Raw genomic sequence first — 25368 nt, forward strand, 5'->3', positions numbered from 1 at the left:
ATAATCGAAAATGAGTTAGGTTGAGTAAACGTTAGGATATTTAGGAATACAAGGAAGTTAAATAAGCCGCACTTGCGCACGCCGGACTAAACCGAATGATCTCCCATCAAACTATTTGTCCAATTACATGACAGAGATGGCACGCCAAATTTTCTGGAAACCTTCAATGAGGATGAGAAAATTCCTAATATTTCGTTGAAGCCAGGAATTTGCATTCAATTTAGGATCGGAAAATCACAGAGAATTCTTATGCTTATGCGACCATGTCAAATTTTCCAAATTCAAAATCAAACGTGCGTGTTTCTGCAAATTATCATATCCACACAGCACCACGATCTAATCTATGTTATATATAGCCACATGATCTGTGTATACATACCTACTTGCACATAAGATTGCAAATCTCTCTAGTATGTAAAACTGATGAAGCTAAGCCCTCGTTAGGCCCCCTGGTCTTCACTTGATCACGACATTGCAATTCAGAAATCTTATAACTGTGGTTGAAACTCAGAAATTGTTAGAATGTTATATCAGATGATGCACCCGTATAGGATGAGGGTAATTCCTTCATGTTTGACAACTTCAAGCTTCGATGGTACTCTTCTGCATGAAGAATTCCGGGCACCAAAACCAATCAAAATCAATTCGAGTGGGATTCATCAAACCGGACTACTTGCCGATATGTGGAATGGGTTATTAAATCCAATCAATGGGAAACACGAGATACTTAGATATGGTGATGCATTCGATAGTAAAGTTTGCATGAGTTCTTATGGTGGGTGTAAATACAGCCCTGATGAAATATTTTATAGTAATTATAACGTGGCCGGTAATTGGCAAGCTTACTACGGGTATCGAGTCACCAAGTATTTGTATACTGAGACTGATATTATATTGGGGAGGCAGACAGAGCAATCTATTTGGATTGGCTTTATTGCGGTCTGCACAGATGCTCAACAAATACGAAGAGCCGGCCGGAGAGATATTATAATAGCGTGGAGAGGAACCCAAACATCTCAAGAATGGATACAAGATCTCACAGATTTTTTAGTTCCTGCTCGATTATCAACTACTAAATGTCTCAAGGAGAAGGGCGTCCGAGTAGAGAAGAGATTTCTAAATTGTTATAATTCTACAGGAGAAACTGCTCGTTCAGAAGTTATAAGACTCTTAGATAAATACAAGGACGAGGCCTTGAGTGTTACTTTAACTGGGCACAGTTTAGGAGCTGCTCTCGCAACCTTATGCTCATATGATGTTAAACAAATTCTGAACTTACATTCACCAGCACGCCCTATACCTGTTACTGTGTTTGCATTCGCCTCTCCACGCGTAGGGAATAGAGCATTCGCCCAAAGAATGGAAGAACTTGGTGTTAAGGCGCTTCGTTTGGTGAATAAGAACGATATTGTTCCCAAATTTCCTGGACTTGTTGTGAATGAGAACTCATGGGGATGGTTCAGAAATTTGTTGAGTTGGCTTCCCTGGACATATTTTCATGTTGGGGTCGAAGTTGTTGTTGAAAATGTAATTTCAACGCATCTGGAAACATTGCCAGAAACCGGTCAACAAACCCGCCGGAGAGTTCTCGGGTCGCTTTCCGTCAAATGGATTTTCCGTATGTTTGAACCCAAGAAATTTTGGAGCTGACTCGTGGTTCACCCCTGACGTAAGCCAGCCAACGTAATTTTCTCGGGTGGTAAAGCTCTGCAACAAAGTGCCTTCCGATATCGTTATCCACCGTCGGATCTGCTCCACCTTTTTCATCGGTTGATTGTCCGAAGCTGCTCCAAACCTGCATACGGAAAATATTAATTTCATTGCGTGGAGTAAATCTAAGTTTTGGTTGACCATGCGTTTTAAATTAATGAAACGCCATAGTGGTAGGTAGAAAATTGAAGTTTCTTATGTAAAGCACGTAAGTTTTTTTTTTTTATGTCAAGGTATGGTGCATTTAAACATAGGTATGGGCACGTTTTAATAGATGTCTATGTTGTTTTTACGGCATGTATTAAAAAATACAAAAATCGTATGTAATATGTTCATGTTTGTGTGTTGACTTATTATTATGTGTATGGCACACGGGAGGAAATATAGAGATGTATTCACAGCAGCGTAAAAGGATGATGGTGCAGTAAAAGGAAAAACACACAGCAGTGTGTAAAAAGACAAGAACAGGTTTGCAATGTTTTGTATGGCATTTTTGTAAAACAGAGGTGTAAGAAAAACCATGTGTGGTTTTGCACAGCAGTGCATAAAGAAAATGGTGGAGCGCATTTTTGAATGCATATGTAAATTTTTATTACAACAGTAAGTTGTTTTTCACAGCGGTGAATATAAAAAGGATTTTACAGTGGTAAATCCCTCTCAGAAAAAGAGGATGAAGTTTGTAAATGGTGGAGCGCATTTTTGAATGCATATGTAAATTTTTATTACAGCAGTAAGTTGTTTTTCACAACGGTGAATATAAAAAGGATTTTACAGTGGTAAATCCCTCTCAGAAAAAGAGGATGAAGTTTGTATCAATTTTTTTTAATAGAAATGTTTTTATGGTGGTGAAATACTCTGTTACTCAGTGAATTTTTTTAAAAAGGCTTCCCTGTGCAAAGATCCTGGAGTAAAAGAAACAGAACATTGCCTCTGTGTGTTTGAACATTTGGTTTTTGGTATTTTCCCCATTAAAAATACCCAACAGTGGTATCGGAGCCAGTCCAGGCTCTTTAAAGAAGTTAAAGAAGCTGAAGGGAGAAGGTTGTTGCTGCAGCAAAACTTCTCAGGCAGATAGAAGACTCAGACAACGAAGGATTCAGGTATTCTTCATAGCTATCTTGTTTGTTATTGAAGAGAGTCAGTGTTTTAAATACACAGTCAAGGAATGGCTAGCACAAGCACTGGTATGGGTATGTTTAATACCCAGCTCCCACAGTTTAATGCGAAGAACTATGACTACTGGTCAATAACTATGAAAGCCTTGCTTGCTTCCCAAGACTTATGGGAAATAGTTGAAGATGGTTTTGAAGAACCAGCAGATGAAACTGAGTTCAATGCATTAACTCAGGGAGAGAAGGATCTGTTGAAGAGCAATAGGAAGAAGGATTCAAAAGCCCGTGTGTTGTTGTATCTAGCAGTAGACCAGAGTATATTTCCAAGGTTAGCAGCAGCTAAGACAGCAAATGAATCATGGGAAACCCTTAAGACAGCCTATCAAGGCATGGAGAGAGTGAAGACAGCAAAACTACAATTGCTGAGAAAGGATTTTGAGAATCTGTGCATGAAGGAGTCAGATAACATTGACTCATTCTTCACTCATGTGATTGGTGTAATCACACAAATGAGAACTCATGGAGAAACCATTGAAGACAGAAGGATTGTGGAGAAAATATTGAGGGTCTTACCCTCAAAGTTTGATGCCATAGTCACCACCATTGAAGAGACAAAGGATCTCTCAAACTATTCAGTTGATGAGCTACATGCATCACTAATAACACATGAGCAGAGGTTGAGTAGAAATGAAAACTCATCTCTTGAGCAAGCCTTCAAGACCCAGATGTCCTTTGGAAGAGGAAGAGGTCAAGGCAGAGGAAACAGAAGAGGAAGAGGCAGAAGCCAGAACAGAGGTGGAAGGAACAACCCATCAAATGCACAAGGAAGAGGCAGCAATTAAAATCAGAACCAAGGCCAAGGCAGCAGCCAACAAGGAGGACAACATCATGCTCAAGGACAAAGGTATGATAAATCTAATGTTCAATGCTATTATTGCAAAAAGTATGGACATTATGCAAGTGATTGTAGAAAGAAACAGCATGATATGAACAGTAGACAAAATGAAAATGTTACAAGAGAAAACAACAGTCAAAATAATGTCCTGTTAGCTTGTAACATGGCTGAAACACATAGTGAAGACATATGGTTTTTAGACTCAGGTTGCAGCAACCATATGACAGGAAACATTGCCCTCTTCTCAGCCTTAAATCAAAACTTGAAGTCAGAGGTCACACTAGGAACTGATAGTAAAGTGTCTGTTATGGGAAAAGGAGAGGTAAAAATATTTACAAAACAAGGAGAAAGGAAAACCATAGCAGATGTCTACTATGTCCCCGGAATGAGATGTAACCTCTTGAGTGTTGGACATCTTGTCCAAAAGGGTTACAATGTTTACTTTGTAAACGATGTGTGCACCATCATTGATATACCACCCAGCAAAAGATGCATTGCTGAAGTGAAGATTACAAGGAACAGGATGTTCCCTCTCCGGATCCGAGCAGACTTGAAGAACAAGAAGGAAATGGCAGCAGTTACCCAAGAGGCCTTCCAAAGTGTGCCAAAGGATGAAAATTGGTTATGGCACTTGAGATTCGGGCATCTAAATTTTGGAGGTCTAAAATTATTGAGCAGAAAATGAATGGTAAAGGGATTACCATTAATAGAGAAGCCGGACAGCCTTTGTGAAGGTTGTATATTGGGCAAACAACATAGAGAAAGTTTTCCATCAGGGAAAAGCATAAGGGCAAAGACACCCTTAGAGATTATCCACTCAGATTTGTGTGGACCAATGCAAGCTCCATCATTAGCTGGAAGCCTATATTTCTTGACATTCATTGATGATTTTACAAGAAAGACTTGGATATATTTCCTCAAGAACAAAAGTGAAGTCTTTGAGAAATTCCAAAATTTCAAAGCACTTGTGGAGAACCAAAGCGGGCTGCACATTAAAGTTTTGAGAACTGATAGAGGAGGTGAGTATATCTCCAAGGAATTCCTAAGATTTTGCAGAGAAAATGGAATTCACAAACAGTTTACAGCAAGGTACACTCCGCAGCAAAATGGAGTTGCTGAAAGGAAGAACAGAACCATCATGGATATGGCGAGGAGCATGCTGAAGGCAAAGCATTTGCCGAATGAGTATTGGGCTGAAGCTGTAAATTGTGCAGTGTATATTTTGAACAGGTGTCCTACAAAAGCAGTGATGAACAAAGTGCCGGAAGAAGCATGGAGTGGGAGAAAGCAAGGTGTCACCCACTTGAGAGTTTTTGGATGTGTGGCCTATGCACACATTCCAGATCAGCTAAGGAGGAAGTTGGACAGCAAAGGGGAGAAATGTCTATTCATTGGATACAGTGAGGAATCCAAAGCCTACATGTTGTATATCCCATCTACCAAGAAGTTTTTTGTCAGCAGAGATGTTCAATTCATTGAGGAGGAAGCTTGGGATGGAAGCATAGAGAAAACAGTAAATGTCAAGAACTGTTTGTCTCATGATGAAGATGAAGAGGAAGTGGCTGAAATGCATCCCCAAACAGCAGCGCCAACACAAGGACAGCAAGGGACACCATTGAGGATAAATGAGAGTGCTTCTCCAAGCACACCACAAGGAGGAAATTCAAGTGCATCTTCAAGCACTTGCACACCAAATGAAAGAGGTAAGAAATTTAGAAATCTAAGTGAAATTTATGAAGAAGGAATGAATTCCTTATTTGCCTTGTTTTGTCATGTTGATGATCCTATCCATTTTGAAGAAGCAATTAAAGATAGGAAATGGATAGAAGCTATGGATGAGGAGATCAATGCCATAGAGAGAAACAAAACATGGGATTTGGTTGAACTACCAAAAGGCAAAGAAGTCATTGGTGTGAAATGGGTTTACAAGACCAAGAGCAATGCTAAAGGCAAGATTGAAAGACATAAGGCAAGGCTGGTTGTCAAAGGCTACAAGCAGCAGTATGGAAGAGATTATGAGGAGACTTTCGCACCGGTTGCAAGAATGGAAACCGTGAGAGTAGTGCTGTCCATAGCAGCTCAAAACAAATGGAAAGTCTACCAAATGGACGTGAAGTCAACATTCCTAAATGGAGTGTTAAAAGAAGAGGTGTACATTGAACAGCCTCTTGGCTATGAGAAGAAAGGTGAAGAGCACAAAGTGTGCAAATTGAAGAAGGCTCTTTATGGGCTGAAGCAAGCGCCAAGCGCATGGTACAGCAGGATAGATTCATATCTATTGGATAATGAATTTGACAATTGTGAAGGAGAACCCACCGTCTACATCAAAGAAAAATATGGTAAAATTTTAATTGTTGTCTTGTATGTTGATGATGTGATTTTCACAGGTAATGATGATCAGCTCATTAAGAATTTTAAATCAGTCATGAAGGATGAATTTGAAATGACTGACATGGGTTTGTTGAGATACTTCTTAGGCATAGAAGTAGATCAAAATGAAAAAGGAATTTTTATATCTCAAGCAAGATATGTAAATCAAGTTTTGGACAGATTTAACATGCAAGAATGCAAGGCAGCAATCACTCCCACAGTGATGGGATTAAAGCTCAGCAGAGAGGACAACAACAAGGATTTTGATCCTAGTTTGTATAAAAGCATTGTGGGCAGCCTTATGTATTTAACAGCAACTAGGCCTGATATTATGTATGCTGTTAGTTTAATTTCCAGATTTATGGAGAGGCCAAAGGAGGCACATTGGCAGGCAACAAAGAGAATTTTGAGGTATGTCAAAGGTACCAAAATGTTTGGAATTCTATATCATGCCTCAGAACATTCAGATTTGGTTGGATACACTGATAGCGATTGGGCTGGAAGTGTAGATGATCGGAAAAGCACTTCCAGTTATGTCTTTCATATGGGTTCAGGAACCATTTCATGGGCTTCTAAGAAGTAGTCCATTGTAGCATTGTCTACAACAGAGGTTGAATATGTGGCAGCTACAGCAGCAGCATGTCAAGCAGTGTGGATGAGAAGAATGTTGAGAAGCTTAGGCCAAGAGCAGGCAAAAGCGGCAATGATCTTTTGTGACAATAGCTCAACTATTGCGTTGTCAAAGAATTCAGTGTTTCATAAGAGAATGAAACACATTGATACAAGGTTTCACTACATCAGAGAATTGGTGAACAATGGAGAAATTGTCCTAGAACATTGCAGGACTCAAGAACAGGTTGCAGACATCTTGACAAAACCACTTGATCAGAAGAGCTTTGAATTTTTGAGAAAGTGTCTTGGTATGACCGAATGCCCAGCTGTTGAAATTAAAGGGGAGTGTTGAAAATGTAATTTCAACGCAGCTGGAAACATTGCCAGAAACCGGTCAACAAACCCGCCGGAGAGTTCTCGGGTCGCTTTCCGTCAAAGGGATTTTCCGTATGTTTGAACCCGAGAAATTTTGGAGCTGACGCGTGGTTCACCCCTGACGTAAGCCAACGTAATTTTCTCGGGTGGTAAAGCTCTGCAACAAAGTGCCTTCCGATATCGTTATCCACCGTTGGATCTGCTCCACCTTTTTCATCCGTTGATTGTCCGAAGCTGCTCCAAACCTGCATACGGCAAATATTAATTTCATTGCGTGGAGTAAATCTAAGTTTTGGTTGACCATGCGTTTTAAATTAATGAAACGTCATAGTGGTAGGTAGAAAATTGAAGTTTCTTATGTAGAGCACGTAAGTTTTTTTTTATGTCAAGGTATGGTGCATTTAAACATAGGTATGGGCACGTTTTAATAGATGTCTATGTTGTTTTTACGGCATGTATTAAAAAATACAAAAATCGTATGTAATATGTTCATGTTTTTGTGTTGACTTATTATTATGTGTATGGCACACGGGAGGAAATATAGAGATGTATTCACAGCAGCGTAAAAGGATGATGGTGCAGTAAAAGGAAAAACACACAGCAGTGTGTAAAAAGACAAGAACAGGTTTGCAATGTTTTGTGTGGCATTTTTGTAAAACAGAGGTGTAAGAAAAACCATGTGTGGTTTTGCACAGCAGTGCATAAAGAAAATGGTGGAGTGCATTTTTGAATGCATATGTAAATTTTTATTACAGCAGTAAGTTGTTTTTCACAGCGGTGAATATAAAAAGGATTTTACAGTGGTAAATCCCTCTCAGAAAAAGAGGATGAAGTTTGTATCAGTTTTTTTTAATAGAAATGTTTTTATGGTGGTGAAATACTCTGTTACTCAGTGAATTTTTTTTAAAAGGCTTCCCTGTGCAAAGATCCTGGAGTAAAAGAAACAGAGCATTGCCTCTGTGTGTTTGAACATTTGGTTTCTGGTATTTTCCCCATTAAAAATACCCAACAGTTGTTTTGGACAACAATAACTCCCCCTTTCTGAAACATACGTGCAATCTTGTTAACGCGCACAATTTAGAGGTGTATCTTCATCTGATCGACGGTTATGTGGGAGAGGGTAAACCTTTAAAATCTTCTGGAAGAGACCCTGCTCTTGTCAATAAGAGCTGCGACTTACTGATCGAAAACCTTGGCAGGTTCCAGCAGCAACAGGAAGATCGAATTTGCAAGGCTGAATATGGCTACTCTAGCTGTATTCCCGAAACCCCATGAAGAAATTGTATCGGGCTGTTTCCAAGATGTATATGGCCTTTGGTAGCTAGCTACATATTATCATAGAATGAGGTTGTCAGCCAATCAGTGATCTGTTACCGAAAAAGTGGTTAGTTGATCATGCAATCCAATGCATTCCAATCATAAGTGATCATAAAATAGAAAATGCATTAACATAGACACGATTGTTAAATTTCTATATAAATATAAAATTTATATATATACATTTAAAAAATAATTTATGATTATGGAAATTTATTCTCACTTTATTATGAAGGTTATTAATATATAAATAGGATTTGTCAAAATACCATTGACCAATACCATAGGTTATCAATATCTTATGACTAAAAAATCAAAACTCATTTCATATAATAATCATGTATATGACATTTTTGTTTCAATTAATTAATTTTATTTCAATTAATGAATTTAAATAAAAAAGCACTAAAGAGGTAACTATTTCGAAATTATTTATTATTTCAATTAATGAATTTAAATAAAAAAGCACTAAAGAGGTAACTATTTTGAAATTATTTATTAGCCTTTCATATATGTATACTATTAAGTATATTCTTGAAAATTTTATGGAGGTTAAATCACTAGCATCCATATAATAATTATTGATAACTAAATTAGAATTCTGGAAGCCCAATTCCAAAATATACATACCTATTAGCATAAGAATATCCTTACCATAAAAAAAATGGGAGAGATATATAATTATATAAAAATCATTTCTCCTTGCATATTGATGTATATTTTAAACATTAATCTTGATAATATAATATTTATGTAATGTTTTTTTCCATACCTAGTAGTTTTACATTTTCTAAGTAAAGCAACCTAGATCAAATTTTCCTCTACCTACAATAACTTAGAACAACATATTTAAAGTTTAGAAACGATGGTGGTAGGCTTTTGTTACGACACTTTAATGCTAGAAATGAAAGTAATCAATCTATTCGTTTGACTAATGATTCTAAACCTACTCGTATAGTTAAATGGGGACTTTTTTAAGCTAACATATAGAAAACAAAGCTAATAAAGCTTTACAATTGTCATGATCTAGAAGTTTGCAATGGTCTTATGATGTGGACAACATCCAACCAAATTACATGTATTCATGGGCTATATAAAAGGTAGATATGTGATATATGATATCCCTATCTAAAATCAAATAATAAATTTTAATCTTTTAAATCACAATTATCCTAATGTTCATAATAAATATTTTACACTAACTCTTTATTTTATGGGAAAAAGAAAAAACAAAAGACCAATTAAATAAAATTATAAATTAAGATAATTTCCTTCTTAAAGAAAATTACAAATTTTTTAAGGATTTTAAAATTCAATACATATCCTATATTATAAGAACAATATTTGAAACATCTTTGATGTATTTGCAATAATCCTTTGGATTATGTTAACAAGTTATATGAGGCATTGTGATGTGAAAAGAGAAATAGAAAAATCAACCCTTGATATGATAATAAGTAGGATACTAAGTGTGAAATTGTTAGAAAATTCATTAGGGATGTCTCTAATGAGTTATTAAAATTTGATATCATAGATAGGTACAAAGCACCAATTATTGCTAAGTAATTTTTGTATAAGTAGGAAGAAATATAAACATTTGTAGCTAACTAAACTAGATCATTAGAAATTTGGGATGTAAATTATGACAAAAAAAATAAAAAAATGATATGTTTAGGACTTGGAAATCGTAATTTGAAAACATTTATAAATTCTTAACACCAAGGAGAAAACTCCAAATTTGGGGACAAAACCTTTCTATAGAAATCATCAATATAAAGGATAAAAAGATCACAAAAGGGAAATCTAAGGACATCAAATTCCCCAAGTTTACATTTTTAAATTGGAGGGCCCATTCACTCACTCCACAGACATAATATTTTCAATTTAGTATCCAAGTAAGGTTTCCCCAAACCTTGGATACAAAGCCTCATTGTACTTATTTTTCAAATTGGGGACAAAAGTAATCCCTCTAAGTACAACAAGGTTATGATTAGTCTAACTTTAGAAAAAGCTATGTGGAATTCTTTTTTAAAAAGAATATTAGTGTATGAATATAAACATTAGAGTAAAATTCATCCTAAAAGTGCCAATGAAATTTTCATATACATAACATGTAAACCAATCAAAATACCTTCAATTTTAAAAGAGGTACATGTAAATATTTTGGAGAGAAAATAAAAAATTTAATTGTATTTTTGACGTATCGTCTTATAGGTTTACTTAAATTTCAAGTGTACGCACTTTTTCTTCATTCCACATCCAATGAGTACCCATTAAGCATACTTCTCAAAACTATCAATGTGGGCCTTTTGAGAAGTATACATGATGGGTACTCGTTGGATGCTAGTGTCTACAATTGAAATTTGAATAAAACAATAAGCAAATAAGCGAAAAATACAAATGAAAAAAGTAGTTTTCATTTTTCGCTCCAAAATTCATAATTATTATTTTATTATTTTAACTATTATTTTATTATTTTTCCTTAGAAGGCTACTTTTAGGCTGAAATTTCCTCTAATTTCCATGCAAAAAAACTAAAGCCTAGGCCAAATTGAGGGTTAGAATTCAAGTATAGAACACCTTGTTACACTTAGATCATTACGAAGAGGTGTCACAATAATAAAGTTGATCCTCTTTGTTGTTTCATTGAATTTAGAAAAGTTTTTGACATAATGCCCATAATGAAACTTTGGAATAGGTTAGAAGAGATGAAAGTTTTTTTCAAGTTGAGAGTTTTTACACTAAGGCTATATGAGAAAATTATTTCCATGTTTAGGAACACCAAGGGTTAGTAAAATGAAATAATTACAATATAGGAGTTAATAGAGGTTCACCCCTATCCCCTACCTTTTGTTATATATACATTAATAGGTCACCTAATAATGCTGTGAGGAAATAGATTATGTCAAAAAATCATTGGTTTAGTCATCATCCTTCTTCTTTATATTGTTTATAATGTTCTTTTGGTGAGAAGTCCTTGTGATCATAGAAAGAAACCAATAATCCCAAATTATGTGTACTCTAGTATGGTTTTACTTTTTCAAACTAACAAAGTAAATATTATGATAATTAAATTGAAAAGGACCAATTATGGTGCACTCATATAGAACAAAAACAACTTATATTGATTTTGCATAGATATTTTGAAATATATATTTATCATAAACTAAATTAGATCTGCAACATTAAAATAAGAATAAATGGAGGGTAGAAAGCTTATCATGGTCTTGAAAATAATTATAAACTAGTTGAAATTCAAATATTTACGATGAAAATCCTCTTTTGTTACCTTATATGGATATGAAATTTAGGGATGCAATATCTCTATAGAATCACGGATTTAAAAAAAAGAATCAAAAGGATTTTATAAATTAAACACCAAAGTTAAAGGAAATACACCTCTCCTACCCTCCCCATAAATGAGAATATTTCATCTAAGGATACAAATATGACAAGGTATCTAATGTACAAGAACAAATTATCCACATGCTTCCAAATGTTTCTTCAAAGTCTAGCCAAATCCAACTATGACTAAAAAGGGATGACATGCAACTACTAAATCTTGGTTAAGCCATTAAGAATAAAGGAAGATCTACAAAATAAAGATAACGTTAGAAATATTATAACATCAAAATTTAAGAAGAAATTGGGATGTGATAAAGAATTAAAGGATAAAAGAAAATTAAGATACTATAAATAGGTGATTAACCCTGATCTATAAAATAAAAAAATATCTCCTTATTTTGACTATTGTAAATAAGAGTATTGACATTATTAAAATAAAAATAGACTCTCACAAGCTCCATATCCAAACTAGAAATTACACAAATTCTAAAGCACAATGGGTTGGAAAGATATATCATCTTTGTTGCACTATAAAAGTTGAAAAGGAAAAAACACTCTCTCTTCAAATGTGTTCCAAATTCCATTATTAGACCTCAATTTCAAAATATTTTTCACAATATCAACCTCATAACCTTTTAATCCATAAAAACTGTAATAATCCTTGAAAATTTACCCTGATGCTTTTTGAGCACATAAACAAGAAATCTAAATAATATTATAAACTAAATCTAACCTCAATGAACATTATCCATCATCATTATCATTATCATTATTCTTAATCAATCATTATAATTGAAAACTAACCATCACAAATGTAAAGTTACTAATTCACTAACTACATTATTTTTTCCTATATAAATATGAACATATTCAAAACAAAACCATCTCTCTCATTCTACCTACTAAAAAATAATGGTTTTAAGGTATGCCCTTGTATGCGTAAATACTAACATATGTATCTATAAGTAAGTAGGCTTTCAAATACATACAAAGATAGATCTAAGACTTTTGTCATCCATAATGTAGAGGAAAGCCTTTCGGATTAAACACATTGGAAGGATTTCGTTGATGTTTCGAACCAACTAATGTGGTTCATCCTCAGAACTAGGTGAAATCCATCAATCAGAACGAATAAATTGTAAGAATGCAACATTGCCCAGGGTTAGCCATAAAAAACTAGTTGTTGGTGAATTGGTTAATAGGTAAAGAAATAAATTATTAGGGAGTTAGTGGTAAAGGGAAATAGTTGTTAAGGAATAAATAAAAATAAAATATTGAGTTTTAATATTATCAAATTAATGTAAGTTAGTCATTTAATAATAAATTATTTCATTTTATTTGTTATAGGTTGACTAATAAGAAAACTAGACATTATGAATAAAAAATTATTAAATTCAGGTTTATAATATTTTAGAAAGGGATGAATAAGTTCTTCAAAGAGGAAGCCATGCAAAATATATCAAATTAGAGTTAAAGGATAGAAAGAAGAAATATAATACTATAAATTTTATATTGTTACACAAAAAATAAAAATTAAATTAAATAAATAAATAAGTACATGAATAATTAATTGATAATAATAATAATAATAATTAATAAATAAAAATCAAAATAGGGGATCAAGGAAGAAAATAATAAAATAAAACTAAAACTAAATAAATAAATAAATATAAAAATAGGGGATCAAGGCAAAAACCAAATAAAATAAATAGAATTAATAAACAAATAAAACAAATCAATCAATAAAAATAAGGGATCAACGAAAAAAACAAATAAAACAAATAAATCAATAAATAAATAAAAAAGGAGGAGAGGGGAGAAGAAAGGAATGATGAGTTACGATGAGAGAGTTGGAATCCAACTCTTACTCAGTTTCCAACCATCATCCCTATTGAGATTATTGGCATGCCTCTCGATCTCAATCGCCTCCCTAAGCTTCCTGTGGTGGAAGTGATCTACCTTAGCGATGACTTTGGATTCTTCAATGTTGACATGGTGTTTTGATTTTTCTTCATGCTCAGCTAAGGCAGATGAGTGGGAGCATTTGTGTCTAATTTCTGTAGCATGCTCATTGATTATCTATTTAATAGATCTACCTATTTCTCCAATCTAGGGAATACCATAGGAGCAGGGAACAAGGTAGACCCATTTCGAGTCCTTAGGATCATAGGGTCTTTAACAAATCTAAGAGAGTTCTTAATGGTCTTGAGTGGTTTGAATGAAGAAGCGATATTAATCTTCTTGAGGATATGGACAATCCTATCTGTGGTTCCTTGGATATACGGGAGATGAACCTTAGAGATAGGATCATCACGAGAATGCTTAACTCTAGACTCTTTGCAGGCTCTGTGAAAGGCCTTGAGACTTTGAGATCTACTATACCCATTATTTCTAAACACTTCAAGAAGATGAGATTTCTCCTTCTCAAGGTGGCTATCGTCAAATATTCTTAGAGAAGGGGTAGCAAGAGTGTTAATAGCGCCGAATTTCTCAGTCAGGAAATGATGAGAACTTGCATGGAGATAATGTTCAGTGTGAGTCTTTTTCTAATAGACTTGCTGACAAATGGAACCATCACTCATCCTCGAAAGGAGAATGTCGAAAAAGGGAAGGCGACCATCCACCTTAACTTTCGTCGTGAACTTGATGGAGTCAGATTTGGAATTAACATGGTTAAGGAACATGTTAAGATTCTCCCAACCATGAGGCCAGATGACACAGGTATTATCAACAAACCTATTCCATTTTTTAGGACGAAATTAAGCGGTGGCTAAGGCGTTGGTCTCAACATCTTCCATAAACAATTTTGCGAAATAGGGGAAAGAGAGGAGCCCATCGCAACGCCACAAATTTGCTCATATAAATCACCTTGGAAACTAAAGAAGGTCGAGGTGAGGCAGAGGCCGACTAACTTGACAGTGCCTTTGTTAGTGACACGATTTATGATATCAATGGCTTCTTGGATGGGGATTTTAGTGTATAAGGAGACAATGTCAAAACTAACCAGCAAATCAACCGGTTCTATTTTGATATCTCTCCACTCTTCAATAAAGGTGGCAGAGCCTTTACAGAAAGGATCAGTGCCCCCAACAAGAGGATAAGCTTCTGAGCTAAGAATTTAGTAACAAGATAGGTGGGTCCGCCTATTGTGTTAATAATAGGTCTTAGTGGAGCCCTGGATTTATGAATCTTTGGGAGGCCATAGATCCTCGGGGTGAGGGGATTGCTTTCAAAGAGCATACAGGAAGAAGGACTAAGGGACAGGTCCGACTTAATAGTAGTGGCTACCTCCTTTGAGAAGGACTTAATGGGATTCTTCTTAAGCTTGATGTAACTACCATTGTTAGATAGATGGTCTAACATTTTGTGGACATAATCTGACTTATTAAGAATGAAAATAGCTCCACATTTATCTACTCTAAGGACAACAATGTCGGGGTCATCCATTATGGATTTAAGGTGAAGAAATTCAACCTTGCTGAGGTTTTTCCTAGGGGGTTTAGCCTTCCTAAAAACAATAGCGCAATCTTCCCTAATAATTTCCTTAACATTATCCAGAAGGTCCTTAATACAGTACTCAATGCTACAGATAATGTCATCAATAGGAATCTTATTCGGGGCAAGGGAAAAATTGAGACCTTTATTAAGAAGACTAAAGAATCAAAGATTTTGCTCAAAAAATTAATCACATTCTTAAAACGTAAAATAGATATTATTTTTATTTTTATTATTATCATTATTATCGTTGTTGTCGTCATCGTTCTGATTATTGTTGTTATTATTATTATTATTATTTTTATTATTATCTAAATCCAAAACATATTTAATAATAATAATAATATTATTATTATTATAAAATAATAATAATAATAATAATAATAATAATAATAATAATATATTAAAAAAGATCTATATTATATCTATTACTAATTAAGTTCTTATCCTTAAATTTAATCAAGTTAAAAGAATATTTATTAAATCTATTATTATTAAAATTGTTCTTCTCATAAAGTCCATTATTTTTATTATGAAGAGATTTATTAAAATTAGAGGTGCTATTGTTATTCATACTATTGATACTCTTAATGTTAAAAGTCATATTATTCAAGTGATTATCAAACCTAGAATAAGGTGTTCCACTAAAACCACAAAGGCCAATGGACTCAAAGCGATAGAGGGAATAGGATTTTGAAGAGAGGGAGCTCGAATGAAGAGGGTCAGGGATAACGAAATTTGGTGATGAAAGGGAGTTGGAATGTAGAGGGTGAGAGATAACGGAAGAGCAAGAAGGGTTCGGGATGGGAGAGTGAGGGGAGGGTGACAAACTCGAAGAGGGGGGAAGGGTTTCTTACTACGTTGATGCCAACGGACCCAAAACATGGTCCAAAAAAAGTGACGAGGGGAATCAAGAGGAGGGTGCGGAGCGCAGAGTGTCACGCCCCTACACTTGCAGTAGTCTTTCAACTGCTTATAGCGAGGTGCAACACCATTGAACACTTTCTTTTCACTAATACTTATGTTCATGGACTATGCCTTAGCATTCGATACTTAGTTTTATTTTTATTCACCAAGTATTATTATTAGCCTTTATACTAATGAACACCCATACACATTCATTAGCCACAACAATTATAAATATACAACACAATTGCAACATTATAACGGGAGGGGAAACTCCCTGAATATGAGTCTTGCCCGAATTCAATATATTTTCATTCTTTCATAAAATACAAGTATACCTTGGAAACCCCAAGTTTTATACTTAGCCAAAATTCCAACTTTGTGTCTTGCCAATGAGTTGCCCACCTCGTGGATGCCTTACACGATGTTGACTATTACATTCCACACTTAGCCAAATTTTCCAATAGGCAACACCTCTGTGCAGCCTCACACGAAACTCCAACCGCGGGTGGGCATCTTCGTTTCACCCCTACCCAAGTTCACTGTCTAGCCTTTGGACTATCGGGCGAGTGCCTTCGTTCACCCTCCACCCGAGTTCGCCAATCGATGGTCGGGCGCCTTCATGCAGCCCTCCACCCCCGCTCTTAACCGACGAGCAGGCGCCTTCATGCACCCTCCACTTGTGTCACAACCGACGGGTGGGTGAGCCTTATTGCAGACCTCCACTTGTGCTGTCAACTGAACCATTCAACCTTGTGCAACTCGTGTAGTCTGCCCGGTGGACGAGTGCATGTGCCTCTGTGTGACCTGCACCTCAAGCTTGCTCCTCCACGCTCAAAATTGCACCTCGAGCTTGTCCCTTGACTCATCCGAATGCTTGTTGATCAATTTGCTTGATCGTTTTTGCTCCCAAACTACGCCATCCATATATATGGTGGGTGGGCGAGTCGTGCCACCCGGCAGACTCATCACACTTTGTTGGTCGACCCCCCTATCACCCGGGACCACTCACCAACCTTCGCCACATCGCAAGTTTATGAGTTCGGCTTGTGGATGACTCGCCAACTCGTCCCCACAGTATAAACTTGCGTAGCCAAGACTCTACATGCGCACTATCACATGCTCGCTCGTCTGCCTTAGCCGCAGGTCGCTTCTGCGCACCGGATGTGCGTCCTACCCATCACATGGACCGCAGGTCCTTACATCCTCCCCCACCTGAAGTCATTTTTGTCCTCGATAATAAGCCATCCTGGTAACCATCCTGCCACCAAGATCATCATCTTATCAAGATAATCATCTCATCCTTGGTCCATGATATCAACCAGTCCATACACTCCAAACATCCCTGCAATATATGTAAAACAACTATCTCCATCATGTGTCGTCCCATTCTATGAACTGTCATCAAATACTCCAACATAATGCCAAAATCTCTCTGCACACTTCCGTACCTCGTGATTCGAACTAGTCGGGTGATCAGTCCAACTGTCACGCTCAAACCATAAGAATGCACATCCTTATACCTACACCAGTATTTCTCAGATTCTGCCACATCTTGGACTCACCAAGAATATCTCCCATGCTGAGGTCCATGGAAACTCCATCCCATCTGCAACATGTCATGATGCTAATGCCAAACCATTCCTCCACCATCTATCATACCTGCTCAACTTGTTTTAAGGACTCACTACCATGAGCAGCTAACAATGAGCCCCATCTTCTATGTCATCTAAGAAGATGTAGAGGGAGTAGAGCCTGAAGGCTCACCCTCACTAATAAGCTTAATCCATCTGTGAGGATCCTCTATCTCCATCCTCTATAGATATGCCACCTGATCCTCCTCATGGACATTCAGTCTCACATAAACATCCTTATCATCATCATCCTCGACCTCCTATAGCTTTCTTGACAAATCCAAGATACTATCAGATAGTGAACTGATAACCAATGACTGCTTGGTAAGCTTTGCCTCAGCAGTAGACAGCTGCTTACATACATCATCCAATCTCTTCTCATCCTCCATCTGCATCACTACTAGTTTAAAATCAGGCCTTGTCACACTAATGGTTGGAACACCAATGGGTACATCTTCCCTTCCATCGTAAATGTACAACTTCTTCAAATATAGAACAATCATAGCATCATATTGTTTCAAGAACTCCATCCCCAGCACAGCCTCATAGTCATCAATCCGCACTATAGTGAAGTTGACTTTCCCTGTCCACTCACCTAGTGTTGTGTCCACCCTTTCGGCTACACCAAGTACAGAATCAGGAGGAGAATTCATTGTCTTCATTTGTGCCTTCACCAGTACAAATTTCAGCCCAATCCTTCTCACAACATCTTCACTCATGAAGTTATGAGTAGCTCCACTATCTACCATAGTGAGTACCTCCATACGTCCAATCTTCATTCGAACATACTCCAAATTGTTCCTTTCAGGATCTCTGTGAGAGACCACTTCTGTAGCAGCAGCAGCTCCAAGAATCTACATCATCCCCACAAAAGGTTCTTCTTTCTTCATATTACATTGTGCAATAGCGGCCACTTTCAGTCTAGAAGGGCAATTCCTCACCGTATGTGGTTCAACACAAATCCAACACTTCAATGGTTTCTTCCTCTTCGTCTTCTCATCCAATTTTGAAGCATCATATTTCTTCTTCTCTTTCATTTTATCGAACTTCTTCTTTTTCTCATCAGAAGCTTCGTCATAATGCTCCACCAATCGATCCACAGCAGCAAAAGCTTCTTCAAGCGTCTTTATTTTCTGCCTCTTCACTTCATTGTGTGCCCAAGGTTTGAATCCCATAATGAAGTTGAACACCTTGTCCGTCTCCGCCATGTCAGGAAGTTCCAGAACCACACTTGCAAACTCCCGCTGATATGTCTGTAGGTTCCCTGTCTACTTAATAAATTTAATCTTCATCCTTGTTTCGCACGTTTCATCTTGAGGACTGAAATGAGCCTCCAAAGCTTTCTTAATATCATCCCAAGAAGTAATGTCATCAGCACTACCATTAGTAATCTGATCCATTCTCCTTCTCCACCACATCTTAGCATTCTTCGTCAAGAAGTGAGAAGCCACTTTCACCTTTGTCTCATCATCGGATAGACCCAAGCATTCCAAGTATTGCTCCATATCCCAGAGAAAGTTACCAAGAGTCTTCGCACTTCTTGTACCATCATAAGGTTCTGGTTCCTTGACTTTCACATTAGCCACTCCTCCACCTAAGTTATGTCTTACGACCTTCTCTAACACCGCGATCTCATCTCTTGCATTGTCAAGAGATTTTTGCAAGTTCAATATATCTGCTAGACCTTGATCCCTCGCTTCTCCAATCTCCTTGACTTCATCTTCAAGTTCTGTACACTTAAGATCAATTTACTCGTGTCGAGTCTGGAGTTCATCGAGCTCTTCCCTCATCTACACATTAGCCTCTAGTTCCTTCGTGACGAGAGTCATCTTTGTAGTCTAGTAAGATTCCAATTCCTCCATTCGCCCTAGTATCCTTTCTATGAAAGCCTCAGTCGCACTATGGCTAGATTCACCCGATACATCATGAGTTTAGCTTCACCAGTTCCCTGCAAACCGAACCAGTTCTTGTTTCACTTGTATGTGAAACCAACTTCCTTCACCTGCAAGTACCTTTTTCCACTGTCACTTCATCACGAGCAACCCTGCTCTCGATCATCGGCTTCAACCATCAGCTCTGATACCAACTACACTTTATAGTGTAGTTGTGTAGTAGCTTCAACCTTCAATGCCCGAATCAGCTGCTCTGATACCAATTGTCATGCCCCTACACCTGCAGTAGTCTTTCAACCGCTTATAGCGAGGTCCGACACCACTGAACATTTTCTTTTCACCAATAATTACGTTCATGGACTATGCCCTAACATTCGATACTTAGTTTTATTTTTCTTCACCGATTATTATTATTAGCCTTTATGCTAATGAACACCCATACACATTCATTATCCAGAGCAATTATAAATATACAACACAATTGCAATAATATAAAGGGAGGGTCAACTCCGTGAATATTAGTCTTGCCCGAATTCAATATATTTTTGCATCTTTCATAAAATACAAGTATACCTTGGAAACCCCAAGTTTTATACTTAGCCAAAATTTCGACTTCGTGTCTTGCCAACGAGTTGCCCACCTTGTGCACGCCTTGCACAGTGGTCACTCTTGCATTCCACACTTAGCCAAATTTTCCAACTGGCAACACCTCTGTGCAGCCTCACACGAAACTCCAACTGCGGGCGAGCGTATTCATTTCACCCCTACCCGAGTTCCCTGTCTCGCCTTCACACTATCGAGCGGGCTCCTTCGTTCACCCTCCACATGAGTTCGCTAATCGATAGATGGGTACCTTCGTGCAGCCCTCCACCCATGTACACAATGGACCGGAATCGGGTGCCTTCATGCAGCCCTCCACCTGCGCTCTTAATCGACGGGTGGGCACCTTCATGCACCCTCCACCTGTGTCACAATCGATGGGCGGGTGCACCTTCATTCAGCCCTCCACCCGTGCTGTCAACCAAACCGTTTAACCTTGTGAAGCTCATGCAGTCTGCCTAGTGGGCGGGCGCATGTGCCTCCGTGCGACCTGTGCCTCAAGCCTGCTCCTCCACACTGAAACTTGCACCTTCGCACGTTGAGCTCATTCCTTGACTCGTCCGAATTCTTGTTGATTGATTTGCTTGATCGTTTTTTCTCCCCAACCGCGCCATCCATATATATGGCAGGTGGACGAGTCGTGCCACCCAGCTGACTCATCAACTCGTCTAGGCAACGCCCTCCATACTCGCAAACTCATCCATCTTTGTTGGTTGGCCCACCTATCACCTGGGACCACCCACCAACCTATGCCCACATCACAAGTTTATGAGGTTGGCCCGTGAGTGACTCGCCAACATGTCCCCACGGGATAAACTCGCCCAGCCAATACTCTCCACGCACATTATCACATGCTCGCTCTTTTTCCTTAGTCATAGCTCGCCTCTTTGCACCGGATGTGCATCTTGCCCAGCACATGCACCGCAGGTCCGTACATCCTCCTTCACCTGAAGTCATTGTCGTCCTAGAAAATAAACCATCTCGGTAACCATCCTGCCACCAAGGTCATCATCTCATCAAGATAATCATCCCATCCTCGGTCCATGATATCAGCGAGTCCATACACTACAAACATCCCTACAACATATGTAAAACAACTGTCTCCATCATGTGTCATCCCATTCTGTGAACTGTCGTCAGATACTCCAACATAATGAAAACTTCTCTCTGCACACTTCTCGACATCATGATTCGAACTAGTCGGGTGATCAGTCCAACCGTCACGCTCAAACCATAAGAATGCACATCCTTATGCCTACACCAGTCTTTCTCAGACTCTGCCACATCCTGGACTCACCATGAATCTCTGCCATGCTTAGGTCCATGGAAGCTCCATCCCATCTACAACATGTAATGATGCTAATGCCAAACCATTCCTACACCATCTATCATACCTGCTCAACTTGTTTTAAGGACTCACTGCCATGAGCAGCTAACAATGAGCCCCATCTTCTATGTCATCTAAGAAGATGTAGAGGGAGTAGAGCCTGAAGGCTCACCCTCACTAATAAGCTCAATCCATCTGTGAGGATCCTCTATCCCCATCCTCTGCAAATATACCACCCGATCCTCCTCATGGACATTCAGTCTCACATAAACATCCTCGTCATCATCATCCTCGACCTCCTCTCGCCTTCTTGACAAATCCAAGATACTATCAGATAGTGTCTTGATAACCAATGACTGCTTAGTAAGCTTTGCCTCAGCAGTAGACAGCTGGTTACATACATCATCCAATCACTTCTCATCCTCCATCTACATCGCTGCTAGTTTACAATCTGGCCTTGTCACACCAATGGTTGGAACACCAATGGGTACATCTTCCCTTCCATCGTAAATGTACAACTTCTTCAAATGTGGAACAATCATAGCATCATATTGTTTCAAGAATTCCATCCCCAGCACAGCCTCATAGTCATCAATCCACACTATAGTGACGTTGACTTTCCCGGTCCACTCACTTAGTGTTGTGTCCACTCGTTCAGCTACACCAAGTATAGAATTAGGAGGAGAATTCACCGTCTTCATTTGTGCCTTCACCGGTACAAATTTCAGCCTAATCCTTCTCGCAACATCTTCACTCATGAAGTTATGAGTAGCTCCACTATCTACCATAGTGAGTACCTCCATACCTCCAATATTCATCTGAACATACTCCAAACTGTTCCTTTCAGGATCTCTCCGAGAGACCACTTTTGTAGCAGTAACAGCTCCAAGAATCTACATCATCCCCAGAAAAGGTTCTTCTTTCTTCGTATTAGATTGTGCAATAGCAGCCACTTTCGGTCTAGAAGGGCAATTCTTCACCGTATGTGGTTCAACACAAATCCAACACTTCAATGGTTTCTTTGTCTTCGTCTTCTCATCCGATTTCAAAGCATAATCTTTTTTCTTCTCTTTCGGGTTATCGAACTTCTTCTTTTTCTCATCAGAAGCTTCGTTATAATGCTCCACCAATCGTTCCACAACAGCAAAATCTTCTTCAGACGTCTTTATTTTCTGCCTCTTCACTTCATTGCATGCCCAAGGTTTCAATCCAATCATGAAGTTGAACACCTTGTCCCTCTCCGCCATGTCAGGAAGTTCCAGAACCACACTTGCAAACTCCCGATGATATGTCTGTAGGTTCCATGTCTACTTAATAAATCTAATCTTCATCCTTGCTTCCCACATTTCATCTTGAGGACTGAAATGAGCCTCCAAAGCTTTCTTCATAACATCCCAAGAAGTAATGTCATCAGCACTATTATTAGCAATCTGATCCATTCTCCTTCTCCACCATAGCTTGGCATCCTTTGTCAAGAATTGAGCAGCCACTTTCACCTTTGTCTCATCATCGGATAGACCCAAGCATTCCAAGTATTGCTCCATATCCTAGAGAAAGTTACCAAGAGTCTTCGCACTTCTTGTACCATCATAAGATTCTGGTTCATTGACTTTCACATGAGACACTCCTCCACTTGAGTTATGTCTCACGACCTTCTTCAACACCACAATCTCATCTCTTGCATCGTCAAGAGATTTCTGCAAGTTTAAGAGCCCTACCAGACCTCGATCCCTCGCTTCTCCAATCTCCATGACTTCATCTTCAAGTCGTGTACACTTAAGATCATTGTACTCATGTCGAGTCCGGAGTTCATCGAGCTCTTCCCTCATCTACACATTAGCCTCTAGTTCCTTCGTGACCAGAGTCATCTTTGTAGACCAGTAAGATTCCAATTCCTCCATTCTCTCTAGTATCCTTTCTATGAAAGCCTTGGTCACATTGTGGCTAGATTCACCTGATACATCATGAGTTTGACCTGCCGTTTCTGCTTCGTCTTTCCTTCTTTGCGATCTAGTATAGACCATCCACCAGCTTCACCAATTCCTTGCAAACCGAACCAGTTATTGTTTCACTTGTATGTGAAACCAACTTCCTTCACCTGCAAGTACCTGTTTCCACTGTCACTTCGTCACGAGCAACCCTGCTCTCGATCAACAACTTAAACCATGAGATCTGATACCAACTGCACTTTATAGTGTAGTTGTGTAGCAGCTTCAACCTTCAATGCCTGAATCAACTGCTCTGATACCAACTATCATGCCACTACACCTTTGGTAGTATTTCAACCACTTACAGCGAGGTGTGGCACCACCGAACACTTTCTTTTCACCAATACTTATGTTCATGGAGTACGCCTTAACATTCGATACTTAGTTTTATTTTTCTTCACCAAGTATTATTATTAGCCTTTATGCTAATGAAAACCTATACACATTCATTATCCACATCAATTATAAATATACAACACAATTGCAACTGTATAAAGGGAGGGGCAACTCCCTGAATATGAATCTTTCCCGAATTCAATATATTTTCAATCTTTCATAAAATACAAGTATACCTTGGAAACCCCAAGTTTTATACTTAGCCAAAATTCTGACTTCGTGTCTTGCCAACGAGTTTCCCACATCGTGCATGCTTTGCATGGTGGTTACTCTTACGTTCCACACTTAGCCAAATTTTCCAACCGGCAACACCTCTGTGCAGCCTCACACAAAACTCCAACCGCAGGCGGGCGTCTTCATTTCACCCCTACCCAAGTTCACCGTCTCCCCTTCGGACTATCGGGTGGGCGTCTTCGTTCACCCTCCACCTGATTTCGCCAACCGATGGGCGGGTGCCTTCGTGCAACCGTCCACCCGTGCACACAACCAACCGGCGAGTGGGCGCCTTCGTGCAGCCCTCCATCCGCGCTCTTAACTGACAGGTGGGCGCCTCGGTGCACCATCCACCCGTGGCATAACCGACGGGCGAGTGCACCTTCGTGCGGCCTTCCACTCGTGCTGTCAACCGAACCGTTCAACCTTGTGCAGTCTGCCCGGCAGGTGGGCGCATGTGCCTCCATGCGACCTACACCTCAAGCCTACTCCTCCATGCTCAAACTTGCACTTTTCCACCTCGAGCTCGTCCTTTGACTCGTCCGAATGCTTGTTGATTGATTTGCTTGATCGTTTTTGCTCCCCAACCATGCCATCCATATATATGGTGGGTGGGCGAGTTGTGCCACCCGGCCGACTTGTCCAACTCGTCCGGCCAACGCCCTCCATACTTGCAAACTCGTCCATCTTTGTTGGTCGGCCCGCCTATCACTCGGGACCACCCAGCAACCTTTCGCCCACATGGCAAATTTATGAGGTCGGCCCGTGGGTGACTTGCCAACTCATCCCCATGGTATAAACTCACCCAGCCAAGACTCTCCACGTGCATTATCACATCCTCGCTCGTTTGCCTTAGCCGTAGCTCGCCTCTTCGCACCGGATGTGCGTCCTACCCGTCGCACAGACCGCAAGTCCTTACACAAGGGGTCAAGGGGAAGGATTGAAGAGGGACCAGAGTCGATTTCGAGGGCGGAAGGCCAGTTAACTGCGGATGCAACAACAGGTCCATCTGACAGTGGATCAGAGAAATCTCCACTGGTTAGAATGCTCTTATCAATGCCAGATACCGCCCTACCGATTTCTGATTCCATGGAATTTTCAATGAGAGATCCACGGACAGAGAAGTTTGCTACTGGGGATGAGGGAGAGATGAAATCTGATGGAGCTTCTGACAAGTTCTAA

General features: G+C 38.8%; 1 protein-coding gene across 1 annotated transcript; it reads left to right on the plus strand.

The window, feature by feature from the left end:
- The first annotated feature begins 681 nt into the window (after nt 1-681).
- Nucleotides 682-25368, plus strand: LOC149214227 (galactolipase DONGLE, chloroplastic-like). The gene is made up of 2 exons (XM_089389337.1): nt 682-1618; nt 25043-25368. Exons 1-2 carry the CDS (start codon nt 682-684, stop codon nt 25366-25368), a joined length of 1263 nt encoding a protein of 420 aa, XP_089245463.1.

The sequence above is a fragment of the Pinus tabuliformis genome, chromosome 1_1 (assembly GCF_031772625.1).
Source record: "Pinus tabuliformis cultivar Carrire ecotype Pingquan chromosome 1_1, CPIR1, whole genome shotgun sequence".
Taxonomy (NCBI): Eukaryota; Viridiplantae; Streptophyta; class Pinopsida; order Pinales; family Pinaceae; genus Pinus; species Pinus tabuliformis.